At 42.2% G+C, this 25519-nt stretch overlaps 1 protein-coding gene across 1 annotated transcript in view; it reads right to left on the reverse strand.

The window, feature by feature from the left end:
- Positions 1–8438: 8438 nt before the first annotated feature.
- The window catches only part of LOC139222976 (sodium/calcium exchanger 1-like), a 43587-nt gene continuing 26506 nt past the window's right edge, over positions 8439–25519 (reverse strand). The window contains exons 11-15 of the mRNA XM_070854898.1: positions 17126–17232; positions 15236–15360; positions 13693–13792; positions 12095–12367; positions 8439–8818 (exon numbers count right to left, since the gene is read on the reverse strand). Coding sequence (XP_070710999.1) covers positions 8439–8818; positions 12095–12367; positions 13693–13792; positions 15236–15360; positions 17126–17232 — 985 coding nt within the window. The remainder of the gene's footprint in view (positions 8819–12094; positions 12368–13692; positions 13793–15235; positions 15361–17125; positions 17233–25519) is intronic.

Below are 25519 nucleotides of genomic sequence, written 5' to 3' on the forward strand. Positions count from 1 at the left end.
AGATAAATATAAATTGCAATGAGAATAAGTAAATATTTACACTATAAACATAAATGTACAGTACGGAGAGATATATGAAATGAGTGAAAAAATTGTCATATAGTATATTATTATTACTATAGCAGTAGTTATGGTTGATGGTAGTACTGTACTAGCACATATTTATCCATTCCATATTATACTATTATACCATACAGCAACACATCATGCCTTCACATTTGCACTATTCTCATACCTGCTGCTAATTATATATGACGCCACTGTCATAAATTGACACTTTCTTTGCGCTTTTTAATTTTGTACTTTAATGTCGTACATTGGGCTGTTGCAACACTTGAATTTCCCCCATGGGAATCAATAAAGGATAATTATTATTATTATTAAAATGTAGCAACTGTTCACGTTAGCATGGTTAGCTAGCGTTAGCTAATTAGCTAACTACTGTCCACCATATGTTTGTTTGTGTTTGTGTTCGGCCATTCAGCCTCAGACTGACCTCATTAACCAAAGCCAACTCCGCGTCTTCATGATGTTTTCCTCCGGTAGTTTTCCAGTTTTCTTCTCCTCCTCCAAACATCTTTTTGAAGCAGAAAAACGCGCCGCAAATAACTTGCCAACAATCCGCTCAGGTTCCCACGTCATCTGCTGCTGCAGTGAGTGTCCTGGCGTCATTTCCTCGACCCGAGAAATGTCGCGCCGCAATGACACAACCAGCAATAACTCTGTAGATCTAGTAACTACGGGTGTTAATCGTTCACAAAAAATGTAATCAATTATTTTCAGGGAGTTCATTCCACAGTGCAGGTAGAAGTTTGGGTTCAGGTGTTTTGCGTTTTTGAGGACACAGCGCCCCCTTGTGTCCTGTAGGATTAACTATTTATCAATGTTCCTCCACTCGTTTTCTCTTCTTCACTGTTTTTTCTTTTCATTTATTATATCTTTATATATCTTTACTTTTCAGGAGTCATTAAATGATATGTGTTAGCACTGTTCATTTGGGATGAATAAAAACAACAATGTGAAGTGTGTGTACCTGCCCGTTGTGCTCTTTTCTGTCCAGGGAGCCACATCTGGCCATTTTTGCAGCAAGCACATGAGCCAGAGCCCTGTGACGGCTCTGTGAAGAAATCTGGCAGTTTGAAAAGAAATGACACAGTTGAACAATTTTGAACTACACTCATTGCGCCACAGGAAGTGATAGGTTCTCTTCTCTGAGTGTCCATCCCAGCAGGTTAGTTACAGCCACTTCAAATTCAGTCCAAACATTCCCAGGATATGGATGATGCTAACTTATGAAGCTCTTGAGGTTTCGCCAAACGTTGACACCGTGGCAACGGCGTGTTTGCCATGAAACAGGAAATTGTTGTATCTTCATTTCTGAATTGTTGTATCTTATTCTGAGCTTGGCATGGAAGGGTCGGTGTCCGGCAACAGGATGAAGCCGCCGCACACCCCGACATGCACAAAGGTGCGAGGATCCTCCAACGCTGCTTGCAGCTTTAATTTGAATTTGAACTCCGACACAGGGAAATACATGCATTCCTGTGGTGTATTTGAAGTGGAAATGAATCAGATCATTACAGCTGATCACATTGAGCTCTGTATCACGCAGTATGTGATCATCTCTTGACAGGGTTCTTTATCATGTCCTGTGACCTCTTTTATTCTGTCAAGTGGTCACCTGCTAAACATCAGCATGCTGATGTTAGCATTTAATTAAAAAGTAAGTTCATTTTGCCAAGAAGGACGGAGGGGATGTAGAGCTGGTAGAGCAAATGCTGGAATGGTGGAATCTCACCTCCTTAGCATCTGTGGGCAGCCGGTGACTCAGAGGGTAGGACCTGTTTGGTCTCTGCTGCCTCCTGTCCCAGCATCCTTTGGGACAACAATGAAGGCTGATGATGAGGCTAGGACCTCACACTCACCATGTGTGTGGGAATAGTGAATTGTAAAGCACTCTAAATAAATTCAAGTACAAATACAGTCCCTTTAGAGTGAGGGCTGTGGATTCTGTCCCATCAGTGACACTGGAGTCACATTAAGGAGGGATCTTCTCTTGTCCATTTAGTACAGAAAGTATGATCATAAAAGTCACCTCCGCAATCTGCAGCAAAAACTGTGCACGATATTCTTTTAGGAATGCTTGCACACATATAATGCAGGGCTGTGGCTAAATCCGAATATGATTGCATGCTGCAGTCCATTTGCTAATTACAAAGCATTTAGTGAAATTAGCATCTTCATTTTGAAAAATATCCAAAACCATAATTGAGTTAAGACATCCTCTGCGTCAGTAGAAAAGATACAGACTCTTCTGAGCGTTTACCAGTCAAGTTTTATTTCATCTTTGAGAGAAAAAAGAGAGAGAGAAAGAAAAGATAAAGTTTGGTCTTTGTAAACATCTATATCGTTTTTCATGTCATGTCAATTTCAGCGTTTAAAAATACTTTACTCTTTACTACGACATTTCCAACATCAACACTGTATTCAGAATGAGTTTAATTCATGCATTGACACACTCATGGATGGAATGATATGAAGAAATGCACGCGTCCACACGCACACACACACACGCACACACAATAAAAAGGATAAGAGCACACTCATTGTAATTTGTCACTATGCTAATGTGCTGTTCTACTCTCTGAGGGCTTTTTTTGTAACAAAACAAATCATTGAAATGACACAAATAAAGGACAAAAATGCACAAATTACAATAATATAACAATAATGAAACACATGGAAAAAAACACCAGATATTTATATCAAAAGCACTTTGTGACCTCATAAATGGGCTGCATGATATATTCATGAAAATGAAGAGTATAAAGTGATAAAATATACAAATATTTAAAAGGTAGAGAGCAACAGAGAGGCTGACACTATAGAGGGAGGGAGAAAAGAAATGTAAAAAATAAAGAACACACACACATATTAGAGATCTGAAATGCCTCAAAGTAAATCTAATTTGTTTTGTGGAAATAGTGGTTCTTCATAAATGTATTCAGTTTTATTTTTGTATTAAGAAACCAAATCTGTTACACTGTAGCTCCACATTTCTCAAAGCGTACAACAGCACTGTACAGTGACGTTTTATCATTGTGTGACTCTGCAGCTCAAAGTGCACACTCATCAACACTGAGCACACTGAGGTCGTGTCTTTGCTGTTTTCTCTGCAAATCTGGGGGTTTTAGCAAAGTGACATTCAACAATTAACATACATACTATTTGACTCAATATATTCAAATTTGACCACTTATGGGCTGACAAAATAAATGTGTAATAAATATATAAATAGATAAATGATTAGAGTTGAGAATAAATATCGCTCCATATGGGTTTTCTCAGGGTTGGAACCGTAAACATGCACTGGGGGGGTGGCTCATGACCTATGTACTTCTAAAATCTAACTTCTGCTGCCTTATTGTACAGTCATGTTTGGCCCAAAGGCTCTAAAGTCTGAGATACACTGTGGGTCTGTGGTTTAACAGCTTTGCATTCATGACATCTCACTCCTGTGTGAACCAAAACCAGGAAATGTGGTGAAAAGGATCATGTAAATATGACCGCAGCCTCCAGGTTTACCACGATACAAATACTTCTACAAATAATCTTTATATCTCAAAGTCTGATAGTCACATCTGTAAATACCTCTTACACACACACACACACACACACACACATGCATACACAGCAAACTAACCTAGCAATCATGCACTCAGACTTACAGAGTGAAGGAAATAAATACATTTCAGTTTTCAGCTGAGGCTGAGGCTCCATTGTTGTCATTTTCTAACTAAGCTGAGGTATAACATTACAGGGAAAGTTACAGGGAAAGTATGGTTACACATCTTTGTGTGTGTGTGTGAGCGTCACTGTTAGATTCCTATTATTGATCTTTGTTCCTGCATGTACAACACGTGTATAAATGAACATTAGTGTGCATGTGAGCGTGTGTCCACATTAAGTTATCAGTCAATCAGAGGACATGGAGTCAGTGACCTTAATGTATGACAGTTCAGCACATAATGCACACACACACACACACACACACACACACACACACACACACACACACACACACACACCACAAGCAAAGTGCTACCATCCCAGTCTTGATCGACGGCCAGATCTATTATATATCTAATCTTATTCGACAGGCACACACTCACACACACACACACACACACACAAAAGGGAGGGAATCCAATTTCCAGACATTTTTACGTTGGGTCAGGTTCGCATTCTAATTCATTAGTCTAGCACATGGGACTCAGCCAGGGACACACAGGGCGAGCCCTTATAAAGAGATTACAACACTAGCCGGCACACGCAAACACACTTGGACAAAGGCACAAATACACATGCAGATAAACACATAATGGACGCACATGCAAACAAGGGGAGGCACAAAGAACCCAAAATAAAGGAAAAACAAAAGAACCCATGATGAGAAATATATATATTGGAATTCACCCGCAGAGAGAGAAAACATATGAATGAGAAACTATACTGTCACATTCTCTAGAAGAAGGGCAAGCAGACAAAGTGAGACACATCAAAACAGAATGACACACACGCAATGTCTCACACACACCAGCAACAGTCAAGAAGACAACGGCTTGGAGATAGATGGTCGCTAAGCAACAGGCAAGAGACTAAAAATATGGTTGCATTTCTTCGCTCCCTTAGAAAGCATGCACACGCACGCACACTCACTCACTCACTCATTCACACACACACACACACACACACACACACACACACACACAGTCACACACAGTCACACAGTCCACCATCCTGCAAGCAGGGCTTATCAACCTTTTAAAAGCCTACATTTCTAAATCAGTCCCAGTATTCTTATGTACCGTGGCGTCAGCAGTACTGTTATCCTGCCCACTCATTCTTTAACTGGCAACTGTTACGGAAGTGTAAGTCATTGAGAAACAGAGTGTGGCTCGCCATGCGTCCTGGCGACTCAGCGGGCCAGGAGGCACGCCAACATGCCAGTCATGTTAAAGCTGGCGACTGGCTGATGACCTGCCAGGGTGGGTTTACGCCAACGTCTTCAGATACGCTGCGTGCTACAGAAACGACGATGAGGGGATCTGAGTGGTTAGTCAGACAGCTTCAGCTGAATGATACACACTAAAACCACCATGTCGACAAGCGTCCAGGGCTGTAGCTACTAGTGAGGACATTGAGGTCAGGGTTGTATTGGGGGGGGGTGCGCATGACCTAAGCACTTCTACAGTCCCAGAGTCTTTACAAGCGTCTTTGAGCGAGACAGTAAACTCCCAGGAGCCCCAGGGCAGCTCTTCTGCAAGGTGGGAGCTGTGGACACGCCACTGTGTCTAATCTCTAGACAGCGATGTTAAATACCTGCAGCCAAGAAATATTCCGGTGAAAAAGAGCAAGAGCGTTATGGCAGGTGGCCAGACTCTGCCTGTCAAAGAATCTTGGCTGCATTGGTGTGAAATCAGCTGATATAGTAACTCTAAGATAGAAAACAGCAGCTTTCACTGATTTTCTACCATTAAAGTTCTTCATATTTCACTCTCCCTGATTCCTTTACAGCTGCCACAAGGTGCGAGGATCTGGTGTGGCATTGAGACTGTCAGATTTCAGGGTAACACATGCAAGCACTCACACCCCAGTAGATCAATGACCCTGTCCTCCAAATCACTACTTATCTTCCATTTGTACAAGCACAGACTTTAGAAGCTTGTGTCTGGCTGGTGGTCACGACTGCACTGGCTCAGTGAAGCCTGCATTTACACTGGGATGAAAGCAGCGGGTAATTTGTCCATATTTAACAAGGCCGAGAGCAGCCAGGTAAATTGTTGTTTTAAGCCCCATTTTTCTCTTAGTGAGCAGGGGTATAACAAAAAGCTAAATTACTGCCTTCTCTCAGGAGTTTCTTTGAAGTTTGCAAACAGCATTGTGGACAGTTAAAGGGGAGATGATTGCAGGGGTTTTCCTTCTATGCGGCTGTTCATAGGGAGAACACATTTAACAGTCATCTGCACTGACGAGCCAGATCGAACCATCCCTTCTGTGCAGATTCAGACTAGGGTGGGGCAGGGCGGAGAGGGGGGGGGGGGGGGGGGGGGGGGGGGGTATTAACAAAGAATTAACAGGCTTTGACAATTTCTCCGACTAACAAACAGCAACAAAACGCTTGATTTCAAATGATATGTGGCATAATGTTCTCATTTTAAGCTACTCTGATATCCTACTTTCACTTTACTGTCACACACACCATGTGTCAATCGAAACACTTTTCACAAAAACAAAATAAATGGCACAGCTTTTGATAAAGGCTCATACCCATATATAGTACCAATGGTTAAACACATTAATCTGTAGTGTGAACACCTTTATGACTTTAAATTAGCCAGTTTTTTCTCTTTTTAACTACAACTGGCAGCTTGTGGGACTTGTCTAATGCCTGGGAGGTAAAACCTCACACGGAAAATGAATGATCTGTGACAGTGTTCTTCTATTAAATCTTTGGATTACAGGGACTTATATTTTTTTGTTTTGCGTACAAAGAAACGTCCCAACATCACAACTCATGTGATACTTCAGAGCTGCCGTACATTTCCCTCTGAGCGTTCAGCTCGTCTCTCCGTCTTCTAGCCGTCTCCGGTTACTCGTTCACCATCTTACAGCCTTTCAGGGTAGAAAGGACATGTGGATCTTCCCTTTCCGTCCTCCAGGGGGGGGTTTCCTTACACAGAGAGCGACTTCACATAAATTAAATATCAGTGTTCTAACACAAATATCAATAAAATTTCCTTATATTGTCATGAACAATTAGAAACACTGGGTATGGTCATAGTTTTGATTTGTCATCAACAACACTGTCATCGCCATCATCTTCTTAGCCGTTGTCAAGGTCACGACCACTGAGATCCTTCGCTCTGATTGGTTGCTTTAGAGTGTAAATGTGCACAACTCTTCTTCACTGCAACAAAGACAACTAATACTAGGTGGGCTGCGTGCTCGCTTCTTCTGCAGACGTTCTAATCTTCACTCCGCTTTTCTTTTGTTTCTCCATCCCTCTTTTTCTTCCGTGGTGCTAATCCAACATCTTCCATGATACGTCTTCCAAACAACCTGCTTTAAATGTCTTTACCTCCATCTCTCCACACTGTATTTGTATATCTTTTTGTACATTTTAATTTTTTTTTTTTACAATTGCACGTTAACAACATCAACACGTGACGCCACTGAAAAGTTTAGAAAAAAAAGAGAAAGTTTCCCTCGTGGGATAATCGAGGCTGTTGATTGGCGTAGAAGGAGAGGGACTTGGGATTGGCTCAATTAAAAAGAGGGTTGGTTGGTGCTGACTACAGCATTTCAGTATCACAACTCTGAGACAGTTCCTACAGGGGAGATGAGAGTAAGGCAAGAGGGAGGGACGGAGGAGTGTGTACAGTCTGTACAGTATCTATGTGTGTGTGTGTGTGTGCGTGTGTGTGTGTGTGTCGTGGGGTGGAAGGACTATTTTGCACAGTGTATTCAAGAAGGAAAAAAGACCAAGAAAAAGAAAGTTTTTAACTTGTTGTCTGTTCGCTCACACTTTAGTGAGTGGTCCTCCACTGCAGATTCACCTGAGGGCCCCAAAGTGTGTGTGAGTATGTGTGTGTGTACAGATGGAGGAAGAGGGCTTTAAAGTGATAAGTCACTGATAGTAGGAGACAGAGTTCAGTGGATGCAACGGTGAGAGGATCCACTGTTCTGTGAAATGCACAGAAGATGGATGGGGAGAGGGAGAGAGAGAGAGAGAGAGAGAGAGAGAGAGAGAGGAGGGGGTGTAGAATTTTTTTCTTTGCCTATCTATTCTTCTTCTTCCATGTTCTCTTTTCTCTCCTTCAGCTTTATACAGACTTTTAACTCTAGTGTTGTTGCCTCCAGCTCTCTCGCTCAACTTCCCCTCTTATAACTTTCGCCTTTATCCTTCCTCTTCCTCTTCCTCTTCCCCTTTTTTGTACCCTCAGAGGCCGGCTGATTGGCTTACAGCCCTTCTCCTCTCCTGCTGGTGTGGCAGTATACTGACACGGTATCAGCCGTTGATTAACTCTTAATCAGTGCTGTCCACTGCTGATGATGGATGCCAAGTGCTCTTTAAAACCTGCATTGCCTTTACAACCTGTCTGTTAAATAATTCTTAATTTGGAGGCTTTATGTATCCTGCGAATGCTAAAACACACATAATTGGAGGGTTTAATGTTTCAGGAAAGAAAGAAATAGAAAAAGTGGGGAAAAAATTGTTTTTGGAAATGTTAAGATCTGCTGCCTCCATATGAAACATCAGAATGGGCCCATGTGGAACCACCTGTCCCATCCCTCTGGGTAGCCTCCTCCGCCCCTCCCTCTCCCTCTCTCTTCATATTGGCAGTGGGTCTCTCTCCCTCCCCTCTCCTCTCCATTTAAAACACTGGTAAATGGCAGTAGGCCTCCAGTGAAGCCAGCAGGATGTAAATCAGCCACAGCGACACGAACAGCAGTGACGTTAGCACCTTGAAAGTCCGCGGCCCGCCAAGCTCGCCACCGGCCACCGCCGCCCGCCGCCGGTACAGCAGCACGAGCACGCACAGCACGGCCAGGATGGTGAAGAGGGTGACAGAGAAGGCCAGGTTTCCCGGGTCCACCTTGAATGTCTTGCCCTTGGAGCGCCAGGCAACTGCGGCGATGGTCCACGCCACGCCGATGCCAAGGAAGACGTTGACGGCGTTGGACCCCGTGACGTTGCCGATGGAGGCGTCGGCGTACTGGTCCTGGATGGCGGCGACCTTGCTGGCGAAAGTGTCTGAACAAGAAAGACAAACATTTTACAGCAATTTTAAGGCTTCATCATCTCTGATATCACATTTGTGTGATTCTTATTCTTACTTTTGTTGATGATTCTTTGACAGCGAAATGTGACAAATGCATCATGTTAACATAAAGTAAACCTTCCACTTGAGGGCAAAGCGAGCCCATCAAGAAACTTGAAGCAACAATGTGGAAGTGACTCTCATGGAAATGTCTTTTGATGTTCTTTTGTGAGTCTCTTTCTCACAAGGAAACGACCTCAAGGTAAGATCGAGTATGAAACCACCCACGTATAGTACAGCACTCTCTCAGCCACTCACACACACACACACACACACACATATAAAATACAGCCTGTGGCACATATGTACTGAACACTAAGAGAAACACAAAAGAGAAGCAGAGAGGTGTGGAAAGATCAAGATACTTGATATCACTATGGAGCATTTAGCAGAAAAGATGTCTGTATTTATGGAGATAATTATACATTTAATGAATGACAGAGAGACACACACAGGGATAAATAAATGTGAAGTTGTCTTTAAAAAAAAGGGGCCGGCCTCTGCCTTATTCTCACAGTGGGTCTGTATATTGGGGCAGAGTGGACTTCCTGAAGTTTTCAAAATAAACTTCAATTTGACATGAATCACTCAATAGTTAACAGACAGAAGCCCCTGAATTATTTGTTGAAGGTAACTACATGTGAATTTACTTACTGCTCTAGTGGCAAAATCTCAAAGTTTGAAATGATTCATGTTAAATTGAAGGTGATCCAAAAAACTCATGGCCGTTCACCCTGATAGACACTGTTTTAGCTGAAGTAGCATTCCCTAAACTCCGGTTTATGTTGTCGTTTATTTATATTCAGGAAAGGAAACATATAAACCATTTATTGTTTTCCAACCAGCGGTTGTATGTTTCCATCAGCCTGAGACAGAACAGATGTAATAAATGCTATAAAATGCTGTAGGCGTGCGTGAGTGGAGCTTTTTGGTGCTGAACACTGGAGGAGAAACTGGGTGAAAAGTGCAGAGACGCTACAACTGGCTTGGCAGAGAACGGCTGGGAAACAGCTGCCAGTTACTGTACGTCTTGTCTCGGCTTATTTCTATTTTTGGGCTGGTGAGATGAGACTCAATTCTTAATTGAATGTCAGTAAAATTGATTGAAATTCATATCCCAACATGGAAAAACTTTCTTGTGGGTGGCTGAATTGTAATCCTGTTGGTTACAGAACACACAGAAAGAAATGAAAAGTTTGTGTGTGTGTGTGTGTGTGTGTGTGTGTGTGTGTGTGTGTTGACACGCGGGCACATGAGATTGTAGGTTTGAATCTGAGTCATCAAACTGCACATTATTGCCTCCACACACGAACACACTGTACTAACTAATGACGGCAACACAGAGGAAGATCAGACCCAAATTTAGAAACCCGTTGCATCACATACTGAACATTCACCAAGTTTATCAGTTATTCTTCCTGAGTTGTTAATTACATACACTTTTCTTTTATGACACATTGCAGCCTGATTCCAGTTACCTGAATAGCTTTCTCTCAAGAAAATAGCAGGTGAAACAGCTGATTTCAAAGTGGTAAATAGCTTATGTTAGCAGGCCAGTTACCTACAGCCTTAATATGTCTTACACTAGCTGTTACTGAACAATGTGATCAGATGACTGTGTGCATGTGTAAGTGATATATTGCTGCCCTACAATTGTCAGAGCCAGAAACATACTGTATATATAAAGAAGGGTAGCTGCTCCTAGCAACCGCTAATACAGCTTCCAGTAGCATGAAAACAGCTTTGGCATAATAGATGGTAATTCACTGGGATTATCGGGCTAAACACAGAGAACACACTGTCAGCTTTCATACCGACTGTCTCTTCAGTAGGAAGCAGTTCCAAACAAAACTGCCCATGTACCTTCATTGTACTGGGGTGGAAGCAGAGATTTTTAATTTGGGTGCACTGACCCTTTAACAATTATGTCCTACCAGTGTCTTGAATGTGACATCAATTAAAAAGTCAAGACTCCTTGGGTACCTGTTCACCACCAACGCAAATATCAAACACCGCTAATACAATCTAAATGGCTCATATGGTTACAAATGATAGCTCATGAAACATTTAGTTCACAGCGTTCAAACCTACGATTTGTCCTCTAATTGCCTGAATCTGCAAAACTGGTAAACTAACTGACTAACTGTAAATAGTCTGGATAATCCTACAGTGTCCCCCCATTGTAATAACACAAACATGCTATTACAAACCTGGAGGAGGGAAGAGTGCAAGTCAAGGAGAAGATGAATGTTTTGCACGCACACGCACACACACACATACACACACACACACACACACACACACACACAGGAAGCACAAACTCCCGCTGGAAGTTATAATGACCTGGGACGTTGCTGCACGCAAACTTGCATCACCTGGGCCCAGCAAACACATTTTCACCCACACACACCTGGGTACCACAGCACACACAGGTCAGAATGATGGATGATACAATAGTGAAAACATAACAGCCAATAAGAGGAGGAGAGAGAGCGAGAGAGCAAGAGAGAGAGAGAGAGAGAAAGTAAGGTATCACTAAGTCAGAAAAAAAAACTGAGCAGGATGCAGCACAACAGCAAACATAACAGATAAGTGAGGTGGGATGTGAGAGTGTGAGGGAGGAACGTATGGAGAGACTGACAAAGGAAGGAGAGAAAACAGTGAACATGAGAACACACACTGATAATACATATCAAACCTGAGTTTACAGCAATCTAACAAATCTAACACTCAACATAATATGGCCACCGAAGGAATTGATTCAAGTACTACTTTCCAGAGACCTCGCCGCAAGCCATCAAAGTTATCATTTGGACGAGAAGCAAAGGAGCTATTTCTATAAATCATACAGAGGGGCAGTAATAAACCGGCTGACGAGAGGAATGAGGAAGGGAATTGAATTAAAGCCCTGGGACAACAGGTCCCCTCCATACGGAGACAAGCTCAGGCTGGAGGCCGTGATGGCGTGCTGGCTTTTTACAATTCAATTTTGCTTTCCAGCCTGCTTAGTGAGCGCGGCTGCTATTAAAATCAGATGGTGGAGAAAAGATCAGTCCTCCATTTCCTTTTAATGTGTTTGTTTGTTTGTTTGTCATATCTGGTCTTTTTCACGTTTAGTGCTGTTTCTTCCTGGTTGTAAAGGAATACTTCGGTGTAACTCCAGGAGGGAAGCATGCAACATGACAGAAAAGTAAACCACTCCCATTCACCTGGCACCGATGTTCCCAGCGCCACAAACACCACAGCCGTCACAGAGTCCTTCAGTCCTATCGTGCAGCCAAAGTGCGACGCCAGATCGCCAGTGACCGCCGTCAGGATGCCAATAAGAGATATGGAGACAATGAAGCAGGCCCAGCCGTTCCAGTACTCTGTGGGCGGGACGAAGGCGAACAGAACCTTCCAGAAGACGGTGAGGAAGTGCATGATGTAGTCGAAGCAGGACGGCAGCCGCTCCTCACCGCTCTCCTCCTCGTCGTCGTCTCCTTTGGGCCCAGTGGGTGATTCAGAAGTTGAGGGAGGAGAAGGACAGAGAGGAAGAGCAGAGGGTAGACAAAGAGAAAGATGAGAGGAAAAATATTATAGACAGAGAGAGAAGAATTTATCCTAATGAAACATAAAAGCTTTCAGATGAAAGAAATAGTTTGACTTTTGGAGATATATATGCTTATCAGCTTTCTGGCTAAGTTAAGCTGTCAGTGTACTTTTTCAGAGCAGCTTGTCAGGTGGTTGAACTACTTCGGAAAACCTCCCTCACCTTTCCAGGGTCAGAATTTGGGAGATGTGTCCCATCATTCCTGCAACTTTCCCAAATTGACAAATCCGACTTTCACACCCACCTCACACTGTGATTAGCCAGCTGTGTATGCTGGGTTGAACTTCTCTCTGTAGCTCCCTTTTTTTCGTTTAACCATTTCTAACGATTGTACACAGTTGTACACACTTTTCATGTGCAGCACAATGAATGCCTTCCAGTGTGGCTGTTCAGAACGACTATCGACACATTTGATCCTGCCATTGTCACACAAGAAATCACACTAACTGGCCCTTTTCGAACATGAACCTTCAAAAAGAAGATTGATATGACGTAATTTCTGTCCTGTTCAGTATACAGCTAGAGCTACGTGGTGATTGAGAAAGACTAGAGATAGACAGCTACCGTAGCTTTATTCTACGGTAAAAATACAGTAATAAGTATCTCACAAATATGAATAGCTACATGCTTTGGCTATTTCTTGGCAAGCAGCGACCAGACGCAGTAACTTCCTAGAATGGCAGTTCACCAAAAAATAGCTAACATTACAGCAAGTAAAATCAGTTTCTTTTTGAGTATGTAATAAACACTCAAGAGGAATATCTTTAAAAAGCTTGGACAGAGCCAGGCTAGCTGCTTCCCCCTGTTTTCAGGCATTATGCTAAGCTGTGCCAAACAGCTGCTGGCTGCAGTTTCAGATTTAGTGTACAGACAAAAGCGTATTATTGATCTTTTCATCCAACTCTCATCAAGAAAGCAAATAGGCACATTTCCCAAAATATCAACCCACTGTGTTTCTTTGAAGTTGGACTAAAGAACAGAGGAACAATAGCCCATATGGGGTATTTAAGGCTTGTAGTAGCAATGAGAAGACGATGGACAGATTAAAATAAATACATGAAAAGGTTCAAAATAAAATGCTGATGCAAACTTTTAAGAAATGTACTTTTTCGTCATCCATCGTCCTTTCAAAATGAACTCAAAGTAGATGTCAACCAAAAACCTCTGCTCATAAATCAAACCCTGTGTGTGTGTGTGTGTGTGCGCGTGTGTTACCTGCGCTGACCGTGACGGCACTAACAAACTGCTCCCTCCAGCTGCTGCTTCCCACCACCAAGGCCAGGTTTGTCTTCTTGATCAACTTATCTACTGTACTCTGCACACACACACACCCACACACACACAAAAAGCAAAACATGCATGGGCATACAAACCAGGCAGAACAGAAAAGACACAACCCTCAAGTTGTTAACTCACAGCCACAGAGAAAGGGGAAAACACTTTCATCCAGGCTTTTCAATTAGTCCCCTCGTTTCCAAGACACATTTGAAAAGTTAGTATTTCCACACACTGAGAATTCGAGGTATGGTAAGTGCTAATTAATATGAAGGTATGAAATTGGCTGTGATGTTCTCCGTGAAATCTAGGAAGAACCTTCAGGCAGACTGGTTGAGTTTTCACTTTAAAGCAGCGAGGAAGATGCTGATGCAAAACAGCTCGCAGCAGCTACAGAGCTCTGTACCAGCAGTCATTATCATTACTTAGCTGACAGGGCTTTGTGGGGAGAAAACCCTGCATGATTTACTATCTAACACATAGTAGAATAACTCTTTGTAAGTGACAGACAACATTAAAAAAAACCCCCACAAAATTTACTGCATATCTGCAGTCGCAATAGGAGAAATCACATATTGACTCCAGTGTGGGAGCTAATTAAGGATTTATAGATTGGAATATGGTACTGGACCCAGACGCCATAACAATATTTCAGTATTACACAGTAGAAGATAGAAGAACTAGCATTGCATGCACAGGCAAACTACAGAGTTTGAGAGATAGATAACCTTTTCAGCCCGCCAAAGAAGCGTATTTACTGCTCTCTGCACACGCACACATACACACAGACAAAATGACACAAATGGACAAATGAGCAAATGAAATGTGCAACAGATATACAGCGTATGATTGGTTTTCAAGACAAAAATGAAAATCACAAAGCAAAAAGTGGTGGACAAAGTAATGACAGATCAGCGTGGGATACGAGTTAGTAGCTCAGTTTCATACAAGAAATGTCAAGTTATCTGTGATGTGTACAAACTGATCAAATCTGAAAAAGTATTTACGTTAATATAGAATATTCATTAGATGACTGAGTTCATATATTTTCTAATTTGCTGGATGACTGGTCCATCAGCAACTTCCTGTCTTTGAAGGCCTGTTTAGCACTGAAACAAGATGACAGCTACATTTGACTAAATGATTTGTTGTCTGCTATCAAAATGGCAAGCATCTCATTAGAGAGTCCATTACACGCTAACAAACTGAATCATTCGTCCTCTGAACAGGGGCTGCGGACGCTCACTTTAAATCATTTTAGATCAAATTTGCACATGTCTGTTTGCGTTTCAGGTGATATTTAACCGCCAAACTGGTGGATATCATTACTTTAACATGGCTTCAAATCAATCTCATTAGCCGCTGATGCTTTCTGAAGAGCTTCTGAAGAGCAAAATGAATGTGAAACACACACACAGACATATGCACACACTCCTGTTAACAGAGACGTACATACAGCATGTGCACAAGCAAACATGCTCACCTTAAACTCATAGGACTCCTCTATGACCACCTCTACTTGTATGTGTTCGCCCAGGCTGGGACATCCCATCTTTGCCACCTCTTCCTCCTCTGCTCCCACCAGTGGCTTGTTCTCATTGGAGTCACCTGGGAAACCACAGAGAAGAATGGATGAAAGGTCCGAACAAGCGCAAATGTTTATGCATTCAGCTTTTGCATGGCATTTGAACTCAAATCATTATGTAAGTTTTCCATTTGTCTGATTTTGGCCAGAGCAGCGAAAATTGTTTTAATAGTCCTGCTGAGTTTTCGTTTTCTGTATGTAAGTCCAAGCAGTCGTGAAAGTCTTTAATGTAAATGCTAATATTCAAAACCTGGTGTTCCACATGGGAACCCAAGCTATCAGGCATCCCATGTTATTACAAATATGAATACCCATGAAACAACCGTTCTATCACTGCAATCATATGCAATCCATATGTCTCCTCACTCTCTCTTCACACACAGTAACAGTCATTAATTGAGTCAGCTGTTATCAGTGTGGACTTGCTGTAATTGAAAAGCAGCAGACAGTGTGTGATACAGCATGTGTGTGTGTGTCAGTTCACTTGCTATATGACAGTGTTATAAAACCAATTATATTTCCTTTGTAATGAAATACGCCCCTGGCTGCCCTTCATGACTGACATCTAGAGTGCGGAGCCTGACTCCACCAGGAAGAGTCTGTCACTGTGTGTGCACAGGTGGTGTTAGCAGAGCAGCAGCTTCACGGCTCCATCTGTGTCTACACACGATGTGTTCAGACACAGCATTGATTGTAGGTCACCTGTAAGGACGGGATGTGGCTCGACCTTCTGTGCTGACAGATTAATAGATGTGTCTGGCGACAACTTCGTGTCGTATTGGAGCGACTGCTTGGAAGTTAACAATGAGAGGGACAAGAAGGTCTGCAGACACACTAGTGGCTCTGTGAGGCTGTGTGCTCAATGCTACCCTCATCATCATCACAGAGATAATGCTAATAATGATGTTTAGTGGCTATAATGTTTATCTCTATGTCTTAGTTTATTGTGTTAGCATGCTAATGCTTGCACTAAATTAGCACTAAACCCAAAGTACAGCTCAGGCTGATGGGAATATCTTTAGTTTTGCAGGCATTTGTGTATTCTTTAAAGTGAAATAACACAAGGAAAGTTAAACGTTGAATTTTGTAGAAATTCATATGAACTGAAATGTCAAAGCAGAACAAGCTGCAGGAACTACTGATTTACTTTCAGCGACAGTTCTTTATAGCCTCAAGTCACCTGCCAGAGATTTGCTGTGTGCTTGCTGTAATGAGTCTTTTCAAATTTCCACCAAAGCTTCCTACTTTCCTCAAAAGTTGAAGGGCTTAGATGCTTTAGATACGTGGATTTCAGAGCTCCCTGGTACGATGTGCATTCAGATGGTAGGAAATGAGAGGGCGGAGCTGCTGCAGAGAGGGGAACCTGATCAAAATGGTTCATTAGGCAGGAATGAACTGCAAATTGTGCTCAATCTGCTCTTTGTGCTGCTTAGTTTTCAGAAGTCTTAGCAAATAAGTGCAATGATGCAGGAATTTCAGACACAAGTATAAAAGCTTCATGGCTATCCATATATATTTATATGGTAAACGTATTTATGTATATGGTAACACGATGTTATTTTAAAAAACAATGCGAGTACTTAGTTCAAAGTGAAATGTTCCCCAAGTTATTCTGAGTTAAGATTGGAGGTTTCAGACAATCAATGCAGGTCTCACCCTGTGTATTGGAGATAGGAGGCCTGAGACTCGGTGGCAGTTAAATAAAGATTCTGTCTGTCATTCTTTCCTTGTTTCTGTTCCCTCTCCCGGCCTCTCTCTGAACACACATAAACACACAAAGACACCCACCGTGTTTCTGCCCAATCTCCAACAGAATGGGCTCCCCCAGCTCGATGGTGAAGGCCTTGTTCTTCTCGTACTCCTCATCATCAATGATCTTCACCTCGATGATCTTCCTGTTAAAAAGTGAGGAGATGGACGAGACTAAGCAAGTGTATTCCAGGCAATTAACCTTTTCAGTTTTATGCTCTCCCTTATAATAAGAGTGTTCATGGTGAGTGTGTTTAGAGCAGTCTATTAAAACTCACAAAGTCTGATCCCACCCGGCTGTAAGCACGCAGGAGGGCTGCTACATGATCCTCATTACTATCAAAACTATCCTATCAGCTAACCTGAAGTAACAAATGGGGTGCACCACAAAAAAAATGGTTATGTTGGCACTCTTTCTCTTGAGGAAGATGATGAGGAGCCTCTGCAAGGATGAAGGTTGAAGCCCAAGTTGACGTTGCTCAGTGGGACACTATATGAAGCTGCTTACGTTTCCTCAGGCCCTACTAAAAAATTTCTCCAGCTGACAGTGATGCAATGCGCAGTGTAGCCACTGCTGAGATGTTTTCAATTAGGAGCACCCAGGGGAGAGCCCCGAACTGCAGCGCAAAGAGTTTTGAGGGGACACGTACTGCAATAAGACCGTGAAAAATACATTTTAAAAAAGCGTGGGGATATTAAAAAACTAGCAGTGTGTGCCTGTGAGCAGATCTGTCAATGTATTTAGAGACAGAGAATCGCTTAGTTTGAACTTTGAATGGAACGTCCTCATTAACACTGCAGTACTTAATGGACGGAAACATTGAATTCATACTGTACATAAGTTAATTATCACTTCAAGAAAAGAGAATTTGCAAATAGTTGAATGAAAGACTATGATTCTGTCAATTCTACACTTTAAGAGATCTCCAACTTAAACCGTACTATAAGTAATCCTAGTTTTTGTTTTTAATCGTTATTTGGCTTGGATAAAATATAAAATAAAAACACACTTGACACCATTTTATAGAGCAGTGTGTTGAGACTAACCCCCACTGTGGTCCACTGGAATTCCCTTGATGGCCTTTTTGAAACCCAGCAACGTTAAAACAAAACCAACAAAACTTTGATAATTGAAATGCCATTTGTTGGCTTGGTGGATTCAACTTAGTTGCTACATCTCATCCACTAAACCTATAGATGGCAGTTCAGTCATAAACGTCAGAGTCACATGGTTTAAGTTCGTGAAAGACTGTGGTGTTAGCTGAATAATAAAAACATAAATGACTTTAAACAAATATTTATTGACATCTAAGCAAACCCTGTTTTTGTTGCCTAAAACTATCCACACGCAGGATGTGAACCTTGGTTCTCAGTGTGAAAGTCTTGCACTTGAACCACATCAAAACAAAAACAACACAGAGCTTCTTTCACTCTAAAAGTTGCTGTCTAATTGGTGTTAGTGTGCTGAAGAGGTATTGGCTGATAATGACTGCAATATGATACCTCCAAATCAGAAAAGCGCATCTAATAATGCAACATCCCTACATGTAAAATGTTCAGGGCCCCAAAATGTTCAGGATGTGTGTATTTGGCCTCTTTTCTGGTCTGTTCAGAGTATATAACGCTCATGTCAACAATATATCTGTATCTGACAGGCGCAGAGGAAGCGGAGAGTGTTCATTTCCACCTGGTTGTGTCATCATATGCTTCATTGTCAGCCATGTTGACTCTGACACCGCAAATAGGCTCCAGTTCAGCAGAGAAAATCAGGAAGGAGGAGAGGAGTGAGAGAGAGTGATGGAGGTGTGTGGAAGTGGAAGTGCATTGTTTTCATTGGTGAGCTGTCACAGCAACAGTGGATAAAACCGGCTGGATTTGCTATTTCCAGCATCGCACCAGATTGAGCGGCCAACTCTCAACGATGTTGGAAAAGATATGAAAATATTGTTTAGTCAGATGCAAAATGAGAGAGGAAAAAAACACCTACAACTGCATGCAAATCCACTTAGTGGAGGGCAAGTGGATTTGAGGAAGATTAGCAACCCCGGGGTGGTGAGTGGGTGGGTGAGGGTGTTGTGTTAGATGAAATAGCAAAGTCCCCTTGATTGGCTCTGAGAGGCTGTTTACAATTGAGCCACGATCTGATTGGACTAAACCCCCAGCAAGCTTGTTCTAGCTGGAGATGCTGGTTGAGTGCTCTCTGCAGGGATAGTGGGAGCCCTTCCTTGTTTAAATACCTTAAATTCTGTTTACTTGAAGGTTAGATACACAGCCTTCAGCATCTCAAAACAAATATGTGCCGCCGCTGCTGCCATGGCACTGCCGCTGGGTATCTCATTCGCTCTGTACACAACACAGAACACCCCTGAGCCGAAGGATGAGTGAGAGCTGCTGCTCAGTGACAGACTCTAGTTCAGTGAGCTAACACAGTAATGTTAGCACAGTACAGCTAAGAGGTTGTCAGTCAGCGGTTGTCTATCACAGGCTGCTCAGATTATTAACATAGTCCACAACAATGCAAGTTGTCTTGTAGGGGTCGACAATTCTGTGAACTCCTATCGTACAGTAATGTGATGATTGTAATGGTTGACAGATGTAGCAATAGTGAGATGGAGGTAAAGGGGAGATAAAGAGAGGAAAAGAAAAATAAAGTTCGGAAAAATGAGAAAAGACATACACAGATGAGTAGGAGGCAAGAGAGGACAGGAGTGAAGAAGAAGAAGAAGGAGAAGGAGACAGAGCGAGGCTGAAAGAGGAGTATGAGTAATGCATGGTCTCCACTGAGATGTGAGGGGTTACGACTCAATACACACTGAGTTCACTCAGGGGGACATTAGTACACACACACACACATACGCACGCACGCACACACAGTGACGGATTACAATTTACCTTGCATATACAAGCATAGACAAACCATATAATCTACAATGATAAGGAACATGCACACATACACAATGTTTTCCATGTTGCACATCATACACAGACAGTGGTTTGTATGAAGAGAGAGCCAGCCCCCCCTGCACGCACTCATGCTTTACTAGTATATCAGAGACCCACACACACACACACACATACCAACTCAAACAATTCAGCCCAATGTACACAAATAAGATACGCAGGAAAACACATCCCTGGTAAACACTTTGGGGATTTATAAACATATGGATGCATTCAACTAGCCAATTTACACATGCAGACAACACACACACACACACACACACACACACACACACACACACACACACACACACACACACACACACACACACACACACACACACACGGGCTGACTGTAGAGCTTTCATTATTCATAGTTGGTTCTGGCTATAGCTGCACTCCCATCTGTGCCCTGCTCTCTCCATCTCAGTCTCAGCCTCCATCCCATCTCTTTTAGCCCCTCGTCTTTCTCTCTCACTTTTTTTTCCGACTATCATCACACAAACCCAATTCTTACTTCTTTGTTGTCATTTAGTCATAAACTCATCCATCCATTCATTTTATAACCAGCTTCTTCCCAGCATCAGTCTTCACAATTACACTTGTGAACAAAACCTGTAATCGATATTGACGATTCTGTGTTTAACAAGCTGCAGCATCAGAGGCTTGAGAGCAACAATACCGGTACCATCAATAAAGGCTGTCGTTTTAATGATCACTAATCATGCTAGCAGATCACCAGCCATGCTAGCAGTGTGCTCCTAGGCGATGACAGTCTGTCGGCCCAGAATGAAATATCGCAACAGCTATTGGATGGACTGCCATACATTAGACATTCGTGGTCCCCAGAGGATGAATCCGAATGACTAATGGCGATCCTCTGATTCTTCCTCTGGTACCACAAAGTTGATCCTCCAACTTCCCATCTAACATATCTTCCAGTCAAAAATTAAATTTGTCAAATAGCTTATTACCAACTGTAGACTCTTAGTCTTAGGTACTTTATTTAAATTCATTCACCATTGGCACTGCTGGTGGGCATGAGTTCCCCAAAATGGTGTGTTTGAGATCCACAAAGGACCTGTTTTAAATGTAATGTACTGCATTGAGTTGTAGTTGTACAGTTCTATCATTCGAGGACTGTTGGCATTGCTGTTTAAAACTCAACACAAACGTGACTACCTTCTTCTGAACGATAGGCAGTTTGTTTTTGAGTATTTCCCAAGGCGACATGAAAATGTGCAATAAGTGATTCCACATCTAGACGTGTGCTCATGCCTTCCACCGGTCCATGAAATCTGCCAGTCAAAAAACTGCATCTGCATCCCGTATAATATCCAATTGACAAGTGATATCACAACCAGAGAGAAAAGCAGAGGCTGTAAACTTGTTAGTCTACTGGATTCACACACATTTACTTCTACCTCACCCCCCCTCTTTCTATCTTGCCCTCTCTCAATATTTCTACCTTGTTAGTTTTTGACACCTGCTCCCCAGAAAGTTCCTCTGTCAGACAGCAGCCTCAATGCCCCGGTCTGTCAGCAGACTTGACACAAAACACAGATGCACACAGACCAAGTTCACTGAACACAGAACTTGCACTGCCAGAAATAGAGACTGAAGAAGGCAATGAAAAAAAAGAGGAGTGACAGACTGAAAAAAGGCCAACAAAAGGTATTGTTGATTGAAAAGCTCCAAACAGAATCAAGTGGGCTGTAAATCAGTTTAATGGAATAGTTTTATATTGCCACAGAGGCTGTGTGTGTTTGTGTGTGTTTGCATGTGGCTCTAAACTTCTTATAGAAGTGAATGATTGAGCGACAGTTTAATTTCATTAGTCCAGACCTCGTCGCATTACTTAATGGACACCGACTCTGTTTATATCTCTGTCTCCATCTCTTTCCATTTTCTTCTGGCTCCCGTTCTGCTTTTGATTTACAATCACCGGAAACTCTGTGTGTGTGTGTGTGTGTGACTGAAGTCCCTTTCAGGAACACACACAAGACCACTTGATTGGGGAGGGCCTGCAAAGCTGTGTCCCCAACTGGTAAAATGCTGATTCTTAGGTCAGTGGTCTCCAGAAAATTCTCCAGAAAATGAATGTAAGTCTATGTAAAAACCCTAAAAGTGAATGTGTGTGTGTGTGTGTGTGTGTGTGTGTGAGGATCTCAGAGAACAGCAGCAGAAAACAACTCATTTTCTTGAGTGAGGCTGATTTATACACTCACGCTCCAGTTTTACCGTTTGTGCTTCTGGCATAACCACTAAATCTCTCTCACACACACACAAACACACAAACACTAGAGATGAGATCAGAGTTAGCTTGAACACAATGTAAGGCACAAGGCTGTCGTTTTCCAAAAGCAAAGTCTGCCGTCCTTTCTTCCTTTAAAAGAAAGTGAGAAAGATGTAGAGGAGATGAGGAGGAGGACATTTATCCTCAAAAGACCTTCAAGCTGACAACTAAGGCTGTAACAGTCAATAACAAAACAACAGCCGATTTACAGTAATTTAATTACAGTACAAAAGGGAGAACTGCAGTCTGATACAACATTTCATTTATATTATACTGGCAGTTTACGGAGTTACATTAATGCACTTCAAAGTGTAGGCTTGAAATGTCAGACACCTTGTTTTAACTTTTGTTGATTTACTGTAGAGCTGATAATCTTAACAACCAGAGCGTCTTTCTACTAAAATGCTAAAACTGTTTGTGGGATTCTACACTATCTGCTGTCACACTGGGAGGAAGGACATCAAAGGTAAATAGATCAGTAAGAAAACTGCTTCAGGCATCTGCCTTAATAACTTAATGAGTAAATAAAATAAATAAAATTCTGAGCAGCAGCAGATTTTTAGGTTTCACAGAGAGTAAAATGTGCAGAAAGGCAAAAATGTACAGAAGGGCAGCGTGTGATCAAATGATATGAGCTGGTCTGAATTTTCCTCTCTTACACACACCCACACACACACTTCTACAGGATCAGGTAGGCTGATAGAAAACCTTGGTTCAGCTCTTCTCATCTAAGTGGAGGCTACACAAACAAAACAATCTGAGGGAGGGTGATAAAAAGCTCTTAAGAGGAGAAATATTACCCCTCTTAATGATATCATGAATTGTATAATGAGAAACAGCAAAAACACACACTTTGTCTCTCCCACACACTCACACACACACACTTGTGCTAAGTGGTCTCCAGCTGTGGTGAGTAATAAAGTTGCATCTGTGGTGGGTGTGGGATAACAGAGATGGATAGGTAGATGATTTGAGGTTTGAGGAGAGGGACAGAGAAAGAGAAAAAGTAAGGATGAGAAGATGAGGAAGGGGGCGAGACCAAGATATGACAAGAGAGAGGGAAAAAAGGAGAAACAGTAGCACAGAAAATTCAATATAGCCAGGGCACAAGTAACCCTCTGACACTTTTATTTTGCGATTTTCAAGCAGATCTCTGACACTGACTTCACATCACGCTGCGTTCAGGGTATTTAGGGATTAATCTGTCATAGTTGGCGGCACAGCTGGTGTTTATTTACTTGGAATAGCTGCTAGAGCTGTTACTTTTGTTGGTGCACTGTAGTTATTAATTTGATTGATGTACACCAACAACAAACTTAGGAGATAAGATGCCGATACAAAATGACGGGGCCAAGGATCCTGGAGCAGCACTAAAGGTAAGACGGAAACTGGTGGATGGTCATGTTAAATCTAGACAGATATTTGGAAAAATAGCTGAAACCTCAAATCCAGAATTTGAATCTGATTGGTCAAATTTGCTTGATCTCAACAGATCATCAACATTTTCCCCCCCGACAGACAAAAAGAGATGAAACACCCAAATTAGAAAACTCAACTTTTTAAAATCTGATCTAAAAAGAGAGAGAGGAGAGAGAGAGGTCTGATCACAGAGTGACGCCTGAAGCATATCGGCGCTGTCCAAAGTACTGAAACAGAGCTGACACAGACAGACAGACAGACAGACAGACAGACAGACAGACAGACTTTTTTTTTTTAATGTTCATATTATTATATTGTATTTTCAAGTCTAGCATTGTTTTATATGATTGTTGATATTTTCATATTATTCTACATTTATTGCTAATCTTTTGTTAATGTTAATAATTTTCTGTCATGCCAGAGAAGCTTATTTGAATTTGAATATGAAATTTGAGAATGAGGTGTGGAGGACAAAGCTCCTGCAAACCAATTTTGAATGCATAACATGACCTGATAATGGATGACACATCAGTCTAGTGTTGTGATGGTGATAAACAATGCATGGAGCCCTCAACTGAGCCATAATCCAATTACTGCATTAGAGGCATCAACTGTACTGTAAGAGCCAGAACACCTTGATGGACAAACATAAATCCACGAGTGGCCATGAATGAGAGAGCTGCTGCGCGATCAGCCTCTGCTGGCATCCAGGAAAGAGAGGAAGAGGAGATGAGAGAGGAGGGAGAGGAGGAAGGGTGTTAGAATGTGAAACTCTATCGGGCGGTATGGAGGATGTATGGTTGGCATGGAAACCACGAAGTGGAGCATCAAACCCTCCAACCTCCCCCACCCCCAAACCCTCTTCAGATCAGTCTCAGATAGCACTCACATACGCGCTAATGCTGCCCTATCTGCATTACGCTGTGCAGGATTAAGCTATGTCACAACACACACACACACACACACACACACACACACACACACACACACACACACACACACACATTATGTCTGCAATCCAGAGAAGCTACTGTGCTGTTATCTGCTGGGTGTGGAAGAGAAAAAAGGGATGGAGAGGAGGATGAGGAAACAAAATAGTCAAGTGTAAATAAAAGAGGATAGATCATAGAATAAAAATTCAGGGTAGAAGATGAGAAGCTCAGATATGAAAAGAAAAACGAGAGAAAAACGAGAACTACGTGAGAAAGCATGAAAGCACCACTACTGTACAACTTCTCCCCTTAGGTTAAAAGTAGAGTGGAGCAGTCAGGAGCTGACACACACACACACACATGCACACACACACACACGCACGCGCACACACTTTTATTTCTCCCCTGATTATAATTTATTTGCAGCAGCTCCTCTCCCTCCCTCTCAATTCACACTCAATAAGCTTCATTTGCATGTATGAGTAGTGGGTGTTCGCCATTGTTGCAGAAGAAAATGTTAGCATGTATAATACGCATTTTTTCCTGCTACTTGTCTTGCAGCATGAATGCGGCAAACTGAACGCGATAATCGGGGACACTAGAGGGCAGCAGAGAGTCGGCAGCGTACCAGCAGCCTGTTTTTCACTATGGCCTAAATTAGCGTTTACATTATATTTATTGTTTCACAACAACCACATCAACCAAACCTCATCCAAGTGGTTTTACAGTTGCCTTAACGTAACCATATTGAGGCTGCACATGTAAAAGAATGTGAGAAATGATTACGATTATTTTTAAAAAATCTTGTTCTGGCAGCGATGTTGTCTTTGTCTGATTAAAATGCAA

Source organism: Pempheris klunzingeri, chromosome 23, assembly GCF_042242105.1.
Source record: "Pempheris klunzingeri isolate RE-2024b chromosome 23, fPemKlu1.hap1, whole genome shotgun sequence".
Taxonomy (NCBI): Eukaryota; Metazoa; Chordata; class Actinopteri; order Acropomatiformes; family Pempheridae; genus Pempheris; species Pempheris klunzingeri.